The sequence below is a fragment of the Lepidochelys kempii genome, chromosome 1, assembly GCF_965140265.1.
Source record: "Lepidochelys kempii isolate rLepKem1 chromosome 1, rLepKem1.hap2, whole genome shotgun sequence".
NCBI lineage: Eukaryota > Metazoa > Chordata > Testudines > Cheloniidae > Lepidochelys > Lepidochelys kempii.
The window spans coordinates 8988741-9009613 of NC_133256.1; the positions used below are offsets into that span (position 1 = coordinate 8988741).

The 20873-nt window shown below is 42.4% G+C and overlaps 1 protein-coding gene across 1 annotated transcript in view; it reads right to left on the reverse strand.

Moving 5' to 3' along the window:
* LOC140907619 (disintegrin and metalloproteinase domain-containing protein 9-like) overlaps positions 1 to 20873 on the reverse strand; it is a 136056-nt gene that overhangs the window by 84279 nt on the left and 30904 nt on the right. The window contains exons 9-10 of the mRNA XM_073333955.1: positions 19980 to 20149; positions 2961 to 3118 (exon numbers count right to left, since the gene is read on the reverse strand). Coding sequence (XP_073190056.1) covers positions 2961 to 3118; positions 19980 to 20149 — 328 coding nt within the window. The remainder of the gene's footprint in view (positions 1 to 2960; positions 3119 to 19979; positions 20150 to 20873) is intronic.

Consider the following 20873-nt stretch of genomic DNA (forward strand, 5'->3'; position numbering starts at 1 on the left):
TATGAAGTCTTTAAATAAATATTTGAGGACCTCAGTAACACAGCCAGAGGTTATGGGTCTATTACAGGAATGGATGGATGAGGTTCTGTGGCCTGAAATGTGCAGATCAGACTAGATGATCATGATGGTTCCTTCTGACCTTAAATTCTGTGCATCAATGACCCTATCCTTTGCTCCCCTGTCTCATGAAGCTATACACCGGCCACCTCGACAGCATCAAGGAAAGATTCAACTAACAACTCAGCAGGTACAGAATGAATTAGATGTGCTTTTGGAAGACTGAAGTGACCCTGGCATTTTTTCCTCACAAGATTGGATCTCAGTGAGAATAACATCTCAATGATTACAAGTCTCACAGGTGCACCAGGCTGAGGCTGATTGTGCCCAGAGGAGCCCTTTAACTCCTTTCTGACTGGCGTGGGGATCTGCCCACATACTCTCCCATTTAACGTGATCCTCAGGACCCCAATGACTGAGCCTGACTCCTTCACTTCCCATAAAAAGAAGTCCACATTGATGCAGGAAAGAAACACAAATAAAATTCTTAAAAAATCTGGACTGAAGAGGACAGGCTCCTAGCACAGCCTGTCTTTCAAAGCGCTAAAGTCTTTCTCACAATGTTCATCTCTATGGACCTTCTTTGAACTCCCATCTTGTATCAGGTCTACCAAAGGGATGGGATGGCAGTGAAACTGGGAATAAACAGCCTATAGTAAGTAGCCAATTAGTCCAATGAAGTGCCACACCTGCCTCTTAGTGTGCAGAATAGGACATACCAACAATGTCTGTACATTGCTGACTAGTGGCCTAAGTTGGTCTCCTCTCACAGTATAACCAAGGTAATTCACCAATTTGCATTTTGCTGGATTGACTATGAGCGGGATGTATGGACATCCCACTGCACTTTTTCCCCAAGGTCCTACCATATCCATCCCAATTCAAGTGAAGGGAGTTTTGATTGGGAGAGTGTGATCAAATGGGCCTTTGGGCACACAGGACAGGAGGCACAGTACTCTCTGACTTCCTGGTAGATGCCAGGCCAGTAGAAATGAGCCAACATTCAGGACAAGGTTGTGATGCTGGCACCATTAATAGACGGATCGTTCTCTTGTGGATTGGTACTAGAAACAGAGACTGATGCCACTGAATGCTGAGTCAGCCTTCAGAGCCTTTCTCTGGCTCTGGGATCCCTTGGTGCCTCCTTTATCCCAGAAGCTGGTCTAGGAGGCTTAACCAAAAGCATGGGAACCCTCAGTTCTAGGAGGCTTCACTGCTAACGCTTCTTAAGGCAAGATTCCCTGTAGTCTTTTCTGCCACTTTTTCTTTGTTCATATGGTAAATATTAAGTGTATTGAGTACTTTGATGCTGAGTGACCCTGGCCCAAGAATGCCAGGCATCTAGATGCTGGGAATACTAATGGACATGACATGCATCTTTTAAAACCTGATTTCTTGGTCTTTGGTTCTGCTATCAAAGCACCAAAGAAACTTATACTTATAAAAATTCAAACTAAACTATACTAATACATGTCTAACTAACTACAACTACCATCTAACTAGGCACTACATATATGGATCTGGAAGAATCCTGGATGGATTCCTAATCCATCTGCTGGTCATGGCTGGAAGAACATGAAGCAGCTGAAGTGCTTTTATACCCTCACCATGGAACATCTGATGTTTGCTAAGGGGATGGATGAGGGAGGCATGCGAGCGCTCCAATGGGCACTGCTACCTAGGCTTCAACCATTCAGAGTGCACTAGTCAGAGCATCCCATGAATGGGAATATGCAGAGGACATTCAAAGAGGAACTTATACATATTTTAGTCTTTGAAGGGAAAACTCCTGACAAAGAACTTAGCCCTGAATTATGAAGGGGAGGGGTAAAACTGTGTTGTTTTAGTCATTAATAGCCACATCCAGCTGAATCTCCAAACAATATAGAACATGGCATAGCCATCAATGTACCAAGGCCTTAACTACAAGGCCTTGAGAGCCAAAAGAGAAGGATGCTGCATTTGTCTTTTAAATGTCCTTTGTTCAAACAAAAAAAGACAACAGGAATACCAATCAAGGGCATCGCTTCCTGACAGTACGTAGACAACATGTGTGAGGTAATATCTTTTATAAAAGTAATGACAGTACATACAGTGTTTAAATCCTGGAGAGTCTGTGTAGTTATTAGCAGAAAGGACTACAGAGAAACAAAAGCACTATTTACCAATAACAAGAGATGATAAAGCTAGGTGAAGCAACACAGGGAGCTCCAACTTGCATCACAGGCAGTGAGAAAGAACTAAGAGGGACTTGAGGTGATCTCGCCCTTTATGCCCTGAGCTGCAAGCACAAGGACATGCAGGGCACATGCGTGCGCACAACAGTACTGCTAGCAAAAATCTGACTCAAGTGTCCTGGGTGCACATACACCTATAGTGAAATCGCTTGAAGGAGAACCAGTGCCACAAGGTGCATTCACCTCCTGGGGAAGGTCACTGCAAAGTGGGCTAGCACAAGGAGTAGGAGGCCCATAATCATTTTCCATTCTTGGGTTTCATACTGAACTCCAAAACTGCAATGCAATGGAAATGAGGTCAAATGTGGAATAAGCAGCCAAAAAATCCCAAAACAACTCCCCGCCCCCAAACGGACAAATAAAAACCAAAGGAAAAATATTACTTGTTCGAGACAGAGAAGACTTCTGAATTTAACTAATTCGTCAAAGGCTGGAGCCAACTGGCCACATGGAAAGGAAGGGAAGCGGAGTCAGTGACTGAAGATGAGAACATTTTCAACTGCTATTCTGTTCCCGTACATGATATGTTATGTAGAGGAAGGACTATCCTGTCCCATGTGCATCGGAGACAACCAGTCTATAGAAAAAAGAAACTATTCTCCAAGATGATCTTATCAAAAGCCATAACTGTTGTATTTAAAAGTTTAAAAACAAAATATTACTCACGAGGCAAATGACCACATGATGCATTTTCCTCCTCCAGGGCATTTGCAAACACAGCCTCTAGCTGTATTTCTCTTAGAATTATCATGAAGGAAGCCAAGAGAATGGCCCATCTCATGTGCAACACTGATTGCATCATAGAGCACTGAGCTAGATCTCGCCTGTACACAGTTAGACAAAACACAAAGACAAGAGGGAGTTATGAATTACATATGAACATAAAAAGCCACATTTTTAGTTATTGCACGGACACACTGGATAATTTCATTTGCAAACAGATAATTCTAGAACATTGCAGAATTCGAAAAGAGAACTTTCAGAGTGAAGGAATAATTTCTTCACACTATTCTCTGAGATCCTTTTAACAGGGGGAAAAAATGAACTACTTACGAGTGATATGCCTAGCTCCGCCAAGGTCCCCAGGCCATAAAATTTCATCCCATAATTCCTCTACATCAAGCCTATAAGTGGAGATTACTTACTGTAACTGGATGTCCTTAGAGATGTGTGGTCCCTATCTGTACTCCACCCATGGGTATGCGTGCACACCATGCACGTGAGTCCGGAAATTCTTCAAAACAGTGTCCATTGACTGGCATATAGGCAGGAGTTTTCCTCATGCTACTAACTGATGGTATGAGAGGCAGCATGGGTCAATGCCTCTCCAATTTCTCTTCTTACAGCAAATCCAACAGGATCTGAAGCAGATGGGGTGGAGGGCAGGTTGTGGAATACAGATAGTGACAATACATCTTGAAGAACCTCCAGTTACAGCAAGTAACTTTCACCACTTCTTTTTCAAATGATGGTGTATTCTCCATGTGGGTGACTGGTAAGCAGTGTTCAGACTGGAGGAGAGTGCAAGGAAGATGACACAAAAATGCCATTCCTACCGCTTCATCCACAGTCAATCCATTACAGTGTAATGTGTCACAAACATGTGGACAGAACTCCAAGTCACTGCCCTGCAAATGTCCCAAAGCAGGACATCAGATAGGGATGCTGTCAAGGCTGCTTATGCTTACATGGAGTGAGGTGTCATATCCCCAGGGAAGGAGGAATTCTTGATATTTTGTAGCACTCCGATATGCATCCTGAAACCCACTTAGAAATCCTCTGGGAGAATATATCTTGCCCATGCGATCTTTCAGCTATGGCAATAAAAAAGCTGAGATTTTCTAATGGGTTTGTTTCTTTGCATATAGAATGCCAGGGCGCACCTGACATTAAGAGAGTGAAGTCTCTTGTCTTCAGAAGCAAGGGGTTTCAGGAAAAATACAGTAAATTGTATTGTTTGATTGATGTGGAATTTAGAAACAATCATGGGGAGAAATATGGGGTGTAACTGAAGAGAAATCTTCTCTCTGTGAAACACTGTATAGAGAGTGTCTGCGAGGATGGCTCCTCGTTCACATACCCTTCTGTTGCCATAGGTTCGAAGGGCAGACCTGTGAGTGTTGACAGGACAAGGACAAGGTCCCATTGCGGTATAGCCTTAATGATCAGTGCGAATAGCCTGATCTAGCCCTTCATAAATTGTACAGTAGTTGGTGAGAAAGAAGGAATGTTGTTCCACTGGAGGGAAGAAGGCACTAATCACTGCTAGGTATACCCACAGCAAAGTAAGAGCTAGACCTGAAGTCTTCAAGGATAGGAGATAGCTTAGGTCAATTGGAATGCCAATGGTATCCAGCAAACATTGGTGGAGACATCCATAGGCCGAAAAGTGCCTCCATTTGGTTAGTTAGCAGGTTCCTGTAGAATCCTTTCTACTTTGCTTAATGATTTCCTGAACAGGGGTGGAGCATAAGCATTCTATTTTGGATGCCCATCCAATCACCAGATCATGAGGTGGAGAGAGCTCGGGTTGGGGTGCTTGATCCCTCCCTCCTTGGGTTAGGAGATCTGTAAATGGTTAGATCCTGATAGGTGGGCAGATGGACGTATCTAGAAGTTCTGTGAACCAGAACTGTCTGGGCCAGTAAGGTGCTAGGAGAATGATGTTGGCTTTGTCGCAATGGATCTTCCCTATGATTTCTGGGAGTAGGGGGATGGGAGGAAACACGTATCTGAGGCCATCCATCTAGGAAAGCAGGAGAGGGTCACCCTGAGAGTTGCAACCCATGGCTCCCCTGGAGCAATACACTTCCTTTAATCTGGGACACAAATCAGTCCCATAGTGGAGTACTCCACTGTGTAAATATCTTAGTTAGGACTGTGTCATGAATCCCTCATTCATGATCTGCAGAGAAGATTCTGCTTAGTTTGTCTGCTAAGGAGCTGTGAACACCTGGGAGGTACAAGGCCTATATTGTGATATGGTTTCTCATACACCTGTTCCAAAGTCTGACATCTTCCAGGCAAAGAGAATGAGATCTTGCTCTTCCTTGTTTGTTTATAGGCATCACAGCAGTGATACTGTTCAATGATATCTATACGTGTAGCGAGTGTAGGAGGGGAAGGAAAGCCTTGCATGCAAGGTGGACGGCCCTCAGTTCCAGTGCGTTTATATGTAGCCTTGCCTCTCGCAGTATCCAGGCACCCTGAATGGTGTGGCAGTCCTGGTGAGCAACCCACCTCATAAGGGAGGCGTCTGACACTATTTCCTGCATGTGGGAGGGATGAAAGAAGTCCCCACCATGACTTTGTTTGGGTTCAACCACCAAGTAAGGGAGGTGAGAACTCTGGTGGGAACAGTCACCTTGGAACTGTGGTCCCTGTTTGGTCAGTAAATCAAGTGGAGCCAAGCTTGCAGACACTGCAAGTGGAGACTGGTGAAATGTGTCATGTAGGTGCATGCAGCCATGTGGCTTAACAGAAGGAGACACCTGGCACCATAATTCATGGTCTGTCGGTGACATGGGAAATCAGGTTCCTCATTGCATAAAATCTGTCTCTGGGGAGGAATGCTCTACCAAAGACCAAGTCCAAACATGCTCCTATAAAACATGCTCCTTTTATTGTCCTTGTGGGAGATAAAATGGACTTTTCTTCATTTATGCAAATGTTTAAGGTAGCAACAAGTTGCAGAAGAGATCCTGTTGCTGACAGGACTGCCTGATGAGACTGGCCTACCAGAAGCCAGTCATCCAAGTACGGGAACACAGTTAAGCCATGGCACCTCATCTGGGCTACTACCACAGAGAAAATTTTCATTAAAATCTTGGGTGCTATAGTAAGCCCAAAGTGGAAGACCTGAAACTGGTTGTGTTCCTGGCCAACCATGAAATGCAGGAACTTCCTGTGTGAGTGGTGAATGTTCACATGGAAATACGTGTCCTTCGTGTCAAGAGCCACAAACCACATCCCCTCCTGAAGAGAGGGGATTACAGAGGCCAATGTAATTGTAATCCATGTGCCTAATAGGGAGATATCCCTTTAAGAGATCTACGTAGGGGGATGAGTTGTGACTCTTTCTGTAGCTGCCTGTACCACTGATTTGGGGGCAGGATGGGAAAACAAAGTCAGCTCCTTTGGCAGGAACAAAATGCCTCTCAGCCCTTTTTGGTGTATGCGCACAAGATGTTTGTGTGTGCCAAACCACGCCATCCAGCTCTAATATAGCCTCTTTAATCGGAAGGGCCACCTTACTCAGTCCTTGCAGTTGCAAGATGTCCAGGAGCTGGTGTTGAAGGTTCTGGACCTCTTTAAATGGGATCTGTAGATCATTTGCAATCTGCTGTAACAGCTCCTGGTACTGATGGTGGTTATCTGGCAGAGAATGTGATGAAGAAGTGACAGCATGGTCCAGAGATGATGAAGAAGCTCCTGTTGGAACCATCAGTACCAGTGGAAGCAGTTCTGGCTCTTTCTCCTCGTACACCAATGGAACCAGTGAGCGAGAGGGGGAGGAGTGGTACTACCTCTGAGAATGGCCCAGATGCCTGATATATTGATCCCATGGGCACCAATAAAACCAGAAGGAGGGATCCACTGGTTGCAGAGGACTGCCAAGGGAATCAGTACCAGCGGTTGCTTGGGGAGGGAGTCATACCCAGAGGAGTGGTGAACATATCCTCTTGATTGTCGGTCAGGCTCCTGTACCTCTGAAGAGATACTGGTGCATATATCTCCTCTGACTCCGCTGATTCAGAGGACTGTTCCCTCAGTAGTGGCGATGCCATCAGTACCGGGGTACTCTGGCCCCATGGTTGGAGATGGAACCGCTCTTGGGATATCGGCATAGATTCATCTTCCAGAGTAAAAACATCAGTTAGTAGGGCAGAGCCAAGGAGGAGTGAAGAGTAAGGGTGTGGGAGAAATATATCCTCCAGTGTTATATCCTCCAGTGTTATGTAAGTCTCTGTATGGCCCATGGTAGTCCAACAGACACGCCTGAAGGACCTAGCTTATCTGTTTCAGCTAAACTGTTTTTAGATGAACAAGGCAGTACCGATGATGAGTCTGGCCCTTCACTCACAGAAGGAACTGGCAAGCATCTGTCTTTCTATTTCAGTACCACAGTCACCATTGAAACTAGTGGATCCCTCTTTCTGTGCACCTTGCCCTCCAATCTGGGGATCTTTGATGGAGCCTGTTCCATGGGTTCCATATGTGATGTCTCACCCGACCTGGACTATCTCAGGGAGGGAACGCATTTCCTATGGACATTCCTCTGTGGAGATCTGTCCTTGCACCCATGGGAGTGCCCTCTACTCTCATGGGGAGCCCTCGAGGAAGACTCATTGGACTTCAAGGTTAGAGGCTCTGCTCCAAGGCAAATGCTCGGAGGGGCACTGCTGGTTGGTTGAGGCTGAAGTATATAGTGGTCTCCTGGACCCAGATCAGAGGAGGGCCTCATAACCTCCTCCATCAGAAACTTTCTAAGTCAAAGCGCCTAGGCTTCTTGAGTTCTGGGTAGAAAAGATCACTTTGCAGCAATATGTGCCTCACACAGAAAGTACAGGCACCGCAGATGCTCATCACAGATGGAGAAAGAGCAAAGGGAGGAGAGACAACTCTTGAATTCCAGACTCTGTGTATAATCCCAGAACGGGGAGAACGTCCCCCGACAGGGGGCTGGGCGGAACTACTCTATACTACCTATAAACAATACTAACTACAAACTACTTAAGCTAAGATATTTACAAATATTTTTACTTTACAGTTTGTACACAGAGTGAAGGAGGACATGATTCTGACTAAGCCCAGGCAGCGGGTAAGAAGGAACTGAAAAAGCATTTACCTACACTGTCTCTTAAATGGTCAAGAGCATGGGGAGAACTACTACACATGTGCAGGTCAACGGACACTACTTTGAATAATTTCCAGACTCAAGCGTATGGCATGCATGCATACCCATGTGTGGAATACACATAGGAACCATCACTTGAGGAAGAACTTCTGGTTGTGCTGAAGCATTTCTTTTAGAAGGAAATTAATTCCTGATTTCAAGACTCCATGTGATGGAAAATCCATCACAATGGTCAATAAATTGTCCTAATGGTTAATTACCTGTGATGTGCCTTATGAACATAAGAATGGCCATACTGGGTCAGACCAAAGGTCCATTTAGCCCAGTATCTTGTCTGCTGACAGTGGCCAATGCCAGGTGCCTCAGAGGGAATGAAAAGAACAGGTAATCACCAAGTGATCCATCCCCTGTCACCTATTCCCAGCTTCTGGCAAACAGAGGCAAGGGAAACCATCCATGCCCACCCTGGCTAATAGCCATTGATGGACCTGTCCTCCATGAACTTATGTAGTTCTTTTTAAACCTTGTTATAGTCTTGGCTTTCACAACATCCTCTGGCAAGGAGTTCCAGAGATTGACTGTGTGTTGTGTGAAAAAATACTTCCTTTTGTTTGTTTTAAACCTGCTGCCTATTCATTTCATTTGGTGACCCCTAGTTCTTGTTATGAAAAGTAGTAATAATACATTCTTATTTGTTTTCTCCACACCAGTCGTGATTTTATAGACCTCAATCATATCTCCCCTTAGTCGTCTCTTTTCCAAGATGAAAAGTCCCAGTCTTAGTAATCTCTCCTCAGAAGGCAGCCGTTCCATACCCCTAATCATTTTTGTTGCCCTTTTCTGAACCTTTTCCAATTCCAATATATCCTTTTTTTTTTGAGATGGGGTGACCATATCTGCATGCAGTATTCCAGATGTGGGCATACCATGGATTTATATAGAGTTAATATGATATTTTCTGTCTTATTATCTATCCCTTTCTTAATGATGTTCAGCATTCTGTTCGCTTTTTTGACTGCCACTGCATATTGAGTGGATGTTTTCAGAAAACTATCCACAATGACTCCAAGATCTCTTTCCTGAGTGGTAACAGCTAATTTAGACCCCATCATTTTATATGTATAGTTGGGATTATGTTTTCCAATGTGCATTGCTTTGCATTTACACTGAATTTCATCTGCCATTTTGTTGCCCAGTCACTCAGTTTGGAGAGATCCTTTTGCAGCTCTTCACAGTCTGCTTGGGACTTAACTATCTTGAGTAGTTTTGTATCATGTGCAAATTTTGCTCCCTCACTGTTTACCCCTTTCTCCAGATCATTTATGAATATGTTGAACAGGAGTGGTCCCAGTACAGAGCCCTGGAGAACACCACTATTTAACCTCTCTGCATTCTGAAAACTGACCATTTATTCCTACCCTTTATTTCCTATCTTTTAACCAGTTACCAATCCATGAGAGGACCTTCCCTCTTATCCCATGACTGCTTACTTTGCTTAAGAACCTTGGTGAGAGACCTTGTCAAAGGATTTCTGAAAATCTAAGTACACTATATCCACTGGATCCCCCTTGTCCAAATGCTTGTTGACCCCCCCAAAGAATTCTAGTAGATTGGTGAGATATGAGTTCCCTTTACAAAAACCATGTTGACTTTTCCCCAACAAATTATGTTCATCTGTGTGTCTGGCAATTTTGTTCTTTACTATAGTTTCAACCAGTTTGCCCAGTACTGAAGTCAGGCTTACTGAGCTGTAATTGCCCGGATCACCTCTGGCATCATATTAGCTATCCTCCAGTCATTTGGTACAGAAGCTGATTTAAATGATAAGTTACAAACTACAGTTAGTAGTTCTACAATTTCACATTTGCATTCTTTTAGAACTCTTGGGTGAATACCATCTGGTCCTGGTGACTTATTATTGTTTAGTTTATCAATTTGTTCCAACACCTCCTTTAATGACGCCTCAAGATGGGACAGTTCCTCAGATTTGTCACCAAAAAGACTGGCTTATGTTTGGGAATCTCCCTCACATCCTCAGCCATGAAGGCCGATGCAAAGAATTCATTTCGTTTCTCCGCAATGGCCTTATCATCCTTGAGTGCTCCTTTAGCATCTTGATTGTCCTGTGGTCCCAGTATTATTTATCAGGCTTCAAGCTTCTGATGTACTTATATATTTTTTTTGCTATTACTTTTTGAGTCTTTGGCTAGTTGTTCTTCAAATTCTTTTTTGGTCTTCCAAATTGTATTGTTACACTTCATTTACCAGAGTTTATGCTCCTTTCTATTTTCCTCACTAGAATTTAACTTCCACTTTTTAAAGGATGCCTTTTTGCTTTTCACTGCTTCTTTTACTTTGTTGTTTAGCCATGGTGGCACTTTTTTCCTTCTCTTGCTATGTTTTTTAATTTGGGGTATACATTTAAGTTGAGCCTATATTACAGTGTCTTTAAAATGTTTCCATGAAGTTTGCAGGGATTTCACTTTTGGCACTGTACCTTTTAATTTCTGTTTCACTAACTTCCTCATTTTTGTGTAGTCCCTCTTTCTGAAATTCAATGCTACAGTGTTGGGCTGCTGTGGTGTTTTCCCCTCCACAGGGATGTTAAATTTAATTATATTATGGCCATTAGTACCAAGCAGTCCAGCTATTCACCTCTTGAACAGATCCTGCACTCCACTTAAGACTAAATCAAGAAGTGCCTCTTCTCTTGTGGACCTAGGGGTTATAATGGATGAGAAGCTGGATATGAGTCAATGGTGTGCCCCTGTTGCCAAGAAGCCTAACAGCATTTTGGGCTGTATAAGTAGGAGCATTGCCAGTAGATCGAGGGATGTGATCATTCCCCTCTATTCAGCATTGGTGAGGCCTCATCTGGAGTACTGTGTCCAGTTTTGGGCCCCACACTATAAGAAGGATGTGGAAAAATTGGAAAGCGTCCAGCAGAGGGCAACAAAAATGATTAGGGGCCTGGAGCACATGACTTATGAGGAGAGGCTGAGGGAACTGGGATTATTTAGTCTGCAGAAGAGAAGAATGAGGGGGGATTTGATAGCTGCTTTCAACTACCTGAAAGGGGGTTCCAAAGAGGATGGATCTAGGCTGTTCTCCATGGTAGCAGATAACAGAACAAGAAGTAATGGTCTCAAGTTGCAGTGGGGGAGGTTTAGGTTGGATATTAGGGAAATCTTTTTTACTAGGAGGGTGGTGAAGCACTGGAATGGGTTACCTAGGGAGGTGATGGAATCTCCTTCCTTCGAGGTTTTTAAGGTCAGGCTTGACAAAGCCCTAGCTGGGATGATTTAGTTGTGGATTGGTCCTGCTTTGATCAGGGGGTTGGACTAGATGACCTCCTGAGTTCCCTACCAACCCTGATATTCTATGATTGCTATTAGGATTCTGTGTCAAATTCTAGTGTGCACACTTTGTGGAAACACTGGAGAGATTTTAAAGGAGAGCCATAAATATGATCCACACACTAGAAAACAAGCCTTATGATGTTAAGTTTATAGAGCTCAACTTATTCAGCTTATTGAAGAGCAGGTTGAGAGGTGAGTTGATGACTGTGTATATAGCTTGTTGGGGTTTTCGATCTTGCTGATGAAGCCATAATAAGATCCTATGGTTGGAAGTTGAAGTTAGACAAATTCAACCTTGAAAAAAGGTGCAATTTCCTAGCAGCAAGGATAATTGAACACTGGAACTGAATAATTTCTTAGAGTCTTTAAAATCAGGTTAGATATCTTTATAAAATATATGCTTTAATCACAACTGGCCAGATGTATCCAAGCAGGGGGAGTTCATTTTCCTCTGAAAGATCAGAGATTGTCCACAGCTGGAGATGGGGCACTGAATGGCTGAACCAATGCTTTTAGGTAGTACAGATGTCTGACTGGTGGGTCTTGCTCTCATGGCTCAGGGTCTAACTGATTACCAGATTTGGGTTTGGGAAGGAACTTTTTCACAGATCAGATCAGCAGGGACCTTGGGTTTTTTTTGTTTGTTTTTGATTTACTTCCTCTGCATGGGGCATGAATAACCTGCTAAGATCATCTAGACATCTTCCACCTAGTTGTTTCTCTGTCATTGCAAGGGCCTTGGTGGCACCTGTGTCTTTCCTGTGGTCTGCCTGTGGTACACAATAGTTTAGTCTTCTGAGGATTGAAATGCTTTGGCCTGACTCAAGTTATTGGGATTAATATAGGGATGTCTGGGTGAAATTTAATGTCCTGTTATATACAGAATGTTAAACTCGACCATCCTTCTATGCTTAAAATCTATGAAATTATGAATTATTAGCATAGTGTTAATTAAATTATCAGTGTTCAAAGTGTACGTACTGCGAACTATACTTCACATACTTTGACAGTAGCTACTGAGGGAAAATTAGTGCACAGATAGTCTCCATATGAATATCCATCATATCCTGGGTATCTTCCACCACTGCAGTACAAAATACAAAAAAAGATATAGAATGTTCTGTTGATATTACACTGCTCTCTACAGCTATAAATGCATTCAGCCTAAATAAAAAGAGTGATATATAAACCTATGTTTAGAACGATAAGACGACAATTTATTCTCACCTGTAAATACATCTTCTCATAACATAAATGTCCACCAATCCAGAGTCACTTACTGACTAAAGTCTGCCCCTCAGAAACAATTGGAAACATCTCTGCTGAAATGTATTTCACTGGGAGCAGTGACCATGTTAAAATATTAGCTATTTATGTGACACCATATTCAAATATTAGTCACGCAGTCAGGATAAATATACATTCCATTCTCATATTCATAGGGCCAGAACTTAGCTGCTGTGAACTGGTGCAGGTCCCAATTGAGCTATACCAATCTATATTATGTGCTGATCTGGCACAAATTGTCTTCACTACTGGGGAACTGGTTTACAGTAGTGCAGAAAAAAGGGGCATTGAAACTATTTTCAGAAACATGTCAGTTTAGACAGGCTCTTTGTCAACGAATACATTAGAAGCAAGAGGAAGACCAAGGACATGATAGACCTGCTACTCAATGGGGTGTGGGGGGAAGACAATAACAGAAAATGTGGAAATGGAGAAGTACTAAATGACTTTTTTGTTTCAGTTTTCACCAAAAAGGTTAGTAGATATTGGATGTCTAACATAGTTTATGCCAGTGAAAATGAGGTGGGATCTGAGGCTAAAATAGGGAAAGAACAAATAAAAAATTACTTAGACAAATTAGATGTCTTCAAGTCAGCAGGGCCTGATGAAATACATCCTAGAATATTCAAGGAGCTGACAGGAGATATCTGAGCCATTAGTGACTAGCTTACTTAGAAAACTCATGGCAGACGCAGTGTTCCCTCTAAGCTGTGCGACTGCGCAGCCACACAGCAATCCATCAAGTGCCGCGCACTAGATTATTGCAGCTGCATAACAGGGTTGCCAGGTGTCTGGTTTTCAGCCAGAACACCCGGTCAGAAAGGGACCCTGGTGGCTCTGGTCAGCACCATTGACTGGGCTGCTAAAAGTCTGGTTGGTGGTGCAGTGGGGATGGTAGGCTCCTTGCCCAGCTCCGTGCGGCTCCCAGGAAGCAGTCAGCATGTCCCTCCAACTCCTGGCAGAGGGGCAGCCATGGGGGCTCCACACGCTGCAACTGCCCTGAGCGCCAGCTCCGCAGCTCCCCTTGGCCACAGTTCAAACTACAAAGCAATTTATGAAGTGATCAATCCCATTGTTCAGTCCATTTCTAGCAGTCAGAGGTTTTGGGACACCCAGAGCATATGGTTGCATCCCTGACCACCTGAGCTCATAGCCACTGATGGACTTCTCCACCATGAACTTATGTAATTCTTTTTTTAACCCACTTATGCTTTTGGCCTTTGCAACATTCTCTGTCAATGAGTTTCACAGGTTGACTGTGCGTTATATGAAGAAGTGCTTCTTTATGTTTGTTTTAAACCTGCTGTCTATTAATTTCATTGGGTGACCCCTGGTTCATGTGTTCTGTGAAGGGTTAAACAACATTTCCCTTATTTATTTTGTCCTCACCATTCATGATTTTATAGACCTCTGTGATAGTCCCCCTTAGTTGTCTCTTTTTTAAGTTAACCCATCCCAATCTTTCTAATCTTCCCTCATATGGAAGCTGTCCCATACCCTTAATCATTTTTGTTGCCATTCTTTGTACTTTTTCCAATTCTAACATATCTTTTCTGAGATGGAGTGACCAGAACTACAAGTGGTATTCAAGGTGACAGTGTACTACAGACTTATAAAGAGGTATTATGATATTTTCTCACTTATTATCTATCATTTTCCTAATGGTTCCTAAATTTCTATTAGCTTTTTTGACTGCTGCTACACATGAAACAGATGCTTTCAGAGAACTATCCATGATGATTCCAAGATCTCTTTCTTGAGTGGTAACAGCTAATTTAGATCCCAACATTTTGTATGTACGGTTGGAATGATATTTTCCAGTATTTATTACTTTGCATTTATCAGCATTGAATTTCATATGCCATTTTGTTGCCCAGTCACCCAGTTTTGTGAGATCCCTTTGTAAATCTCCACAGTCAGCTTGTTTCTTAACTATCTTGAGCAGCTTTGTATTATCTGCAAACTTTGCCACCTCACTGTTTATCCGTTTTCCCAGCTTATTTATGAATGAACAACACTGGTCCCTGCACAGATCCTTGGGTGACCTCGTTATTAACCTCTCTCCACTGTGAAAACTGACTGTTTATTCCTACCCTTTATTTCCTATTTTTTAACTAGTTACTGATCCATAAGAAGACCTTCCCTCTTATCCCATGATTCCTTACTTTGCTTAAGTGTCTTTAGTGGGGACATTGTCAAAAGCTTTCTGAAAGCAAAAGTATGCTATATCCACTAGATCATTTTTGTTTGTTGACCCCCTCAAATAATTCTAATAGCCAGCTGAGGAATGATTTCCCTTTACAAAAAACATGTTGACTCTTCCCCAATAAATCGTGTTCATCTATGTGTCTGATAATTCTATTCTTTACTCTAGGTTCAACCAATTTGCCTGGTACTGAAGTTAGGCTTACAAGCCTGTAATTGCCAGGATTACCCATAGGCCTTTTAAAAAAAAATTGGCGTTACATTAGCTATCCTCCAGTTGTCTGATACAGAGGCTGAATTAAGCAATAGATTATACACCACAATTAATTCTGCAATTTCATATTTGAGTTCCTTCAGAACTCTTGGATGAATCTCATCTGTTCTTGTGATTTATTACTGTTTATTGATTTGTTCTAAAACCTTCTCAACTGACACAGCTCCTCAGATTTGTCACCTAAAAAGAATGGCTCAGGTGTGAGAATAATAAAATCATAGGACTGGAAGGGACCTCGAGAGGTCATCTAGTCCAGTCCCCCACACTCAAGGCAAGACTAAGTATTACCTAGACCATTCTTGATAGGGGTTTATCTAACCTGCTCTTAAAAATCTCTAATGATAGAGATTCCACAACCTCCCTGACAATTTATTCCAGGGCTTAACGACCCTAACAGTTAGTTTTTCCTGATGTCCAACCTATACCTCCCTTGCTGCAATTGCTTTTTGTCCTAACCTCAGAGGTTAAGAACAACAATATTTCTCCCTCCTCCTTGTAACCACCTTTTATGTACTTGAAAACTGTTATGTCCCCTCTCACTCTTCTCTTTTCCAGACTAAACAAACCCAATTTTTTCCATCTTCCCTCATAGGTCATGTTTTTGAGACCTTTAATCATTTTTGTTGCTCTTCTCTGGACTTTCTCCAATTTGTTCACATCTTTCCTGAAATGTGGCACCCAGAACTGGACACAATACTCCAGTTGAGGCCTAATCAGCACAGAGTAGAGCAGAAGAATTACTTCTCGTGTCTTGCTTACAACACTCCTGCTAATATATCCCAGAATGATGTTTGCTTTTTTGCAACAGTGTTACACTGTTGAGGCATATTTAGCTTATGGTCCACTGTGACCCCCCCCAGATCTTTTTCCACAGTACTCCTTCCTAAGCAGTCATTTCCCATTTTGTATGGGAATCTCCATCACATCCTCTGAAGTGAAGACTGATGCAATGAATTAACTTCTCTGCAACAGCCTCATCTTCCTTGAGTGCTGCTTTAGTACCTCAATTGTCCAGTGGCCCCATTGACTGTTTGGCAGACTTCTTGCTTCTGATGTACTTTAAAAAATTGCTATTAATTTGTGTCTTTTTCTAATTACTCTTCATATTCTTTTTTTGCCTGCCTAATTCTTTTACACTTGATTTGCTGGAGTTTATGCTCCTTTCTATTTTCCTCAGTCGGATTTGACTTCCACTTTTTTTACTCTAATTGGCTCTTTTACTCTGCTTAACCAGGGTGGCATTTTTTGGTCCTCTGTTTTTGTTTGTTTTCATTTTGTATATACATTTAATTTGAGCCTCTGTTATGGTGTTTTTTTTTTAAAGTTTCTATGAAGTCTGAAGTCATTTCACTCCTGTTACTGTTCCTTTTAATTTATGTTTAACTAGCTTCCTTATTTTTCTGTAGTTCCTCTTTCTGAAGTTAAATGCTACTGTGGTAGACTTTTTTTGGTATTTCTGCCACATCCAAGGTTGTTAAATATAATTACATTATAGTCACCCATTGACAAGCAGTTCAGATAGATTCACCTCTTGGACCCGGTCCTGTGTGCCACTCAGGACTACATAAAGAATTGCCTCTTTATTGTTGGTTAGAGGATTAGTTGGTCCCAGAAGCAGTCATTTATGGTGTCCAGCAATTTTATCTTTGCATCCCATCCCGGGGTGATATGGAGCCAATCAATATGCAGAGAGTTGAAATCCCCCCTTAATACTGAGTTTTCTATTTTTGTAGCCTCTCTAATCTCCCTGAGCATTTCACAATCTCCGTTACCATCCTGGTCAGGTGGCTGATAGTATAGTAGTAGGAATGTACTCTTATTATTCAAGGATGAAATTTCTATCCATAGAGATTCTACGGTACTGTTTGATTTAAACACTTATAAAGTTTGTCAATATTTAGTTTTCTACCTTCATGTGATGTAATTGAATGGGATTCTTTTTCACCTGTTTCTCTTCAGTTCCTACCTATATTTTATCAATGTCTATCCTCTCCTCTTCACTCGGATATAGAGAATCCCTGTTAATTGATTCTCCACTAAGGGATATCTCTGTCTGAATCTTGTAATCCTCTTCCTCAATCAGCTTTCCCTTAGCTCTTAGTTTAAAAACTCCTCTATGACCTTTTTAATTTTACATGCCAGCAGTCTGTATCCATTTTGGATTAGGTGGAGCCCATCCTTCCTGTATAGTCTCCTTCTTTCCCAAAAGGTTACCCAGTTCCTAATAAACTTGAAACCCTCCTCCCTACACCATAGTCTCATGCACTGAGACCCTGCCATTCTGCCTAACTGGCCCTACATGTGGAACTAGAAGCCCTACCTTCCCTATGTCACTAGTACATACATGGGCCATGCGTACCAGCTCCTCTCCAGCACTGCACATGAGTTTGTCTAGATGTCTTGAGAGATTCTCAGCCTTACCACAGCTCCTACAGGAACTAAAAAGAGTGTGTGTGGGTGTGATTAAGGTGATGCACTCAGATTGTAAGCACCTCAGATTGTAAGCACTTGCATATACTGATTCAAAATCAACATACAAAGAAAAGCCTTGTCGAAGGGTTGGAAAAAACTTTGGTCTAATAGGGTCCCACAAGACTGATGGGTGACTCCAGGTGTGTTTAAATCTGTTTATTTTTATTATGCTTTCTCTGTAATGCTTTTACCTTATGTGACGGGGCAAGGCCAGAAGGCTATAGAAAAGTAGTGGGAGATAGATATATTAGCTCCAGGCTAAACAAATCCCTGGTACCAGGATAAGTGAAATGGCAGCTGCTCCAGGTCAATTAAGACACCTGGGGCCAATTAAGAACTTTCCAGAAGGCAGGGAGAAGGCTAGGTTGATTGGGACACCTGAAGCCAATCGCGGCTGGCTGAAACTAGTTAAAAGCCTCCCAGTTAGTCAGGTGGGGGTGCATGTCAGGAGCTGTGGGAGGAAATTGCGCTGTTGGAGAGGCTGAGTAGTACACACCATATCAGGCACAAGAAAGGAGGCCCTTAGGTAAGGGTGAAGTAGAGCTTGAGGAAGTGAGAGCTGCTGTGGGGGAAGTAGCCCAGGGAATTGTACATGTCATGTTTTTAAAAGGTCAGCTACCATAGCTGATACTATTAGGGTCCCTGGGCTGGAGCCTGGAGTAGAGTGGAGTAGCCCCCACTTTGCCTCCTGATTAATCACTGAGACTGGGAGACAATAGAGACTGTGCAAGGAAGGATAACTTCTCCTCACCTCCCTCGCTGGCATATGATGCAAATGGCTCAGTAGACTGTGACCCTTGTCTCCAGAGGAGGGTCACAGTGAGCCTCTGAGGCTAGCGAAATACGCCAGGAAACGCGGGACCCACGGAGGCAAGGACAGAGCTTTGTCACATTTAAGAATAAATGTACTTGCTTAAAAAGAACTGTGTGGTTACTTGTAACTGCTGACAATATACCGTTCATACCCCTCAGATAGAAAGGAAAGCATAGGTGCTGGCCGTTAGGCAGACTGGCTTGCTAGGGATATCGCAGTGTAAGGCAGGGAGCTTTGTAGCCTTAAAATCCCCAGTAGGAGGGAGAGACACATGGGTCTCCACCCAAGAAAGGTGGTGGCTGGAAGCCAGAAACTTTAAGTGGGTGCCCTCAAGGAACCACTCATAAGCAGGAATATCGAGTAGTAGTAGAGAGGTTATATAACCTCTGTACTTGGCACTGGGGCAACTGGAATATTTTGTCCAGTTCTGGTGCCCACAATTCAAGAAGGCTGTTGAAAATTAGAGAGGACTCAGACAAGAATTAGGAAAATAATTAAAGGATTGGAAAACATGTTTATATTGAAAGACTGAAGGAGCTCAATCCCTCAAAGACAAGATTATGGGTTTACTTTTATCAGAGGCTATAAGTACCTATATTAGAAACTGAAATTTTAAAATAGGAGGCTCTTCAATCTAGCTGTAAAAGATTCAGTGGCTAGAAGCTGAATTTAGACAAATTTAGACTAGAAATAAGGCATATATTTATAACCAACTTACCATAAATTGTGGTGGATTCTCTATTTTAAAATCAAGACTGGATGTTTTTCTGAAAGATATGCTCTAGTCCAAAAAGGAATTAATTCAGGTAAATCCTGTGTCCGGAGTCATGCAAGTCAGACAAGATGACGACAATGGGTGCTTCTGGATTTAAAAATCTATGGATGTTTGTACAGTTTCTAGAATAAACTGAGATTTTCCAAAGCAAGTGAGAGACTATCAAACTCCCCACGCTCTTAGAGTACACCTACACAGTAATTAGACTTCAGCTGACACAGGTTTGCAGGGCTTAGGCTGAGGGACTATTAAATTGCAATGTAGATGTTCCAGCTCAGGCTGCAGTCTGAGGTCTGAGATCCTCTCACCTCGCAGGGTCCTAGAGCCTGGGCTCCAGTCCAAGCCAAGAAAACTACACTGGAATTAAGCAGTTCCGCAGCCCAAGCCCCATGAGCCCAAGTCGCTGGCATGGGCTAACCATGAGTTTTTAATTGCAGTGTAGACATACACTTTGGGTGCAGAAGCAAGCGAAAACCCAGTACTGAAATGGTCAGCTGGGTTACACCGGAAAATAAGGGATACTTTTTGGGGATATTTTTTCTAGTTTCCAAACAGAATCTTGCAAAATATCTTTAAAATCCTAATTAATAAGTGTAAATCACAGTATTTACATATTTTTACAGATTAAGATAAAAGTCTTACACAATTAATTCCGTGTGGTCAAAATGTACCCGGTGCTGAAGAAAATTTTCAACATAGCTTAAAAAAAATCCAATAACCTGATCCAAAAGGTGAGTAATTGTTATTAGGTCCCTTTCTGTCCAGATCTCTAATCCAACCAGTATAATATGAAGACCAAATGGACGGTACATCTAAAAACATAATATTAAGTATTAAAAAGAAGTCATCTACATGTAAAACTTTGAAGCTATTATCCTTAATAGATCCACATTGTTGGTGTCCCTCCCCATGTGTATTTCTGTTGGCATCATCAGTAGCTGCAGGACTCAATTTAAAATCACAATGTTAAAGGGAGGCTTATGGATTTGAAAATCTTATTTCTGGCTGGAAAAACATTTACATATCATAATTACAAACAACACTTGTAACTAAAAAAGCTGAAATAACTTAGAACAATATCTGCTTTTTCATTTCTTTACTTTGTGCATTTGACAGTATTTTGTGTACAGCTTTTCTGTTCTGTCGATGGTCACTTGTACTTTCTGCCTCATGCACGAACATACCATCACTTTCATGCACTGTTCGGGGAATGGGGGGGGATGGGCTTCACTCACGTGCATATTGTTTAACTGGAACTGAAGAGAGGGTTTACCATTAACAAAATTATGTTGTAGAGAACAATCCAACAATAAGTTGGCAGGAGGCTAAACTCGTGGTGGCTTGATATACTCATGGCAGCTCTATGCTAGATGTGCTCCATTGGCACAGCTGCACTGATGCAGCTGCACTGCGGTAGTGCATCTGGTGAAGCTGCTCTATGCTGATGGTGGGGCACTCTCCTGTCGCCATAATTATTCCACCTCCGTGAGAGGCAGAAGCAATGTCAGTGGGAGAGCATCTCCCACCGACATAGTG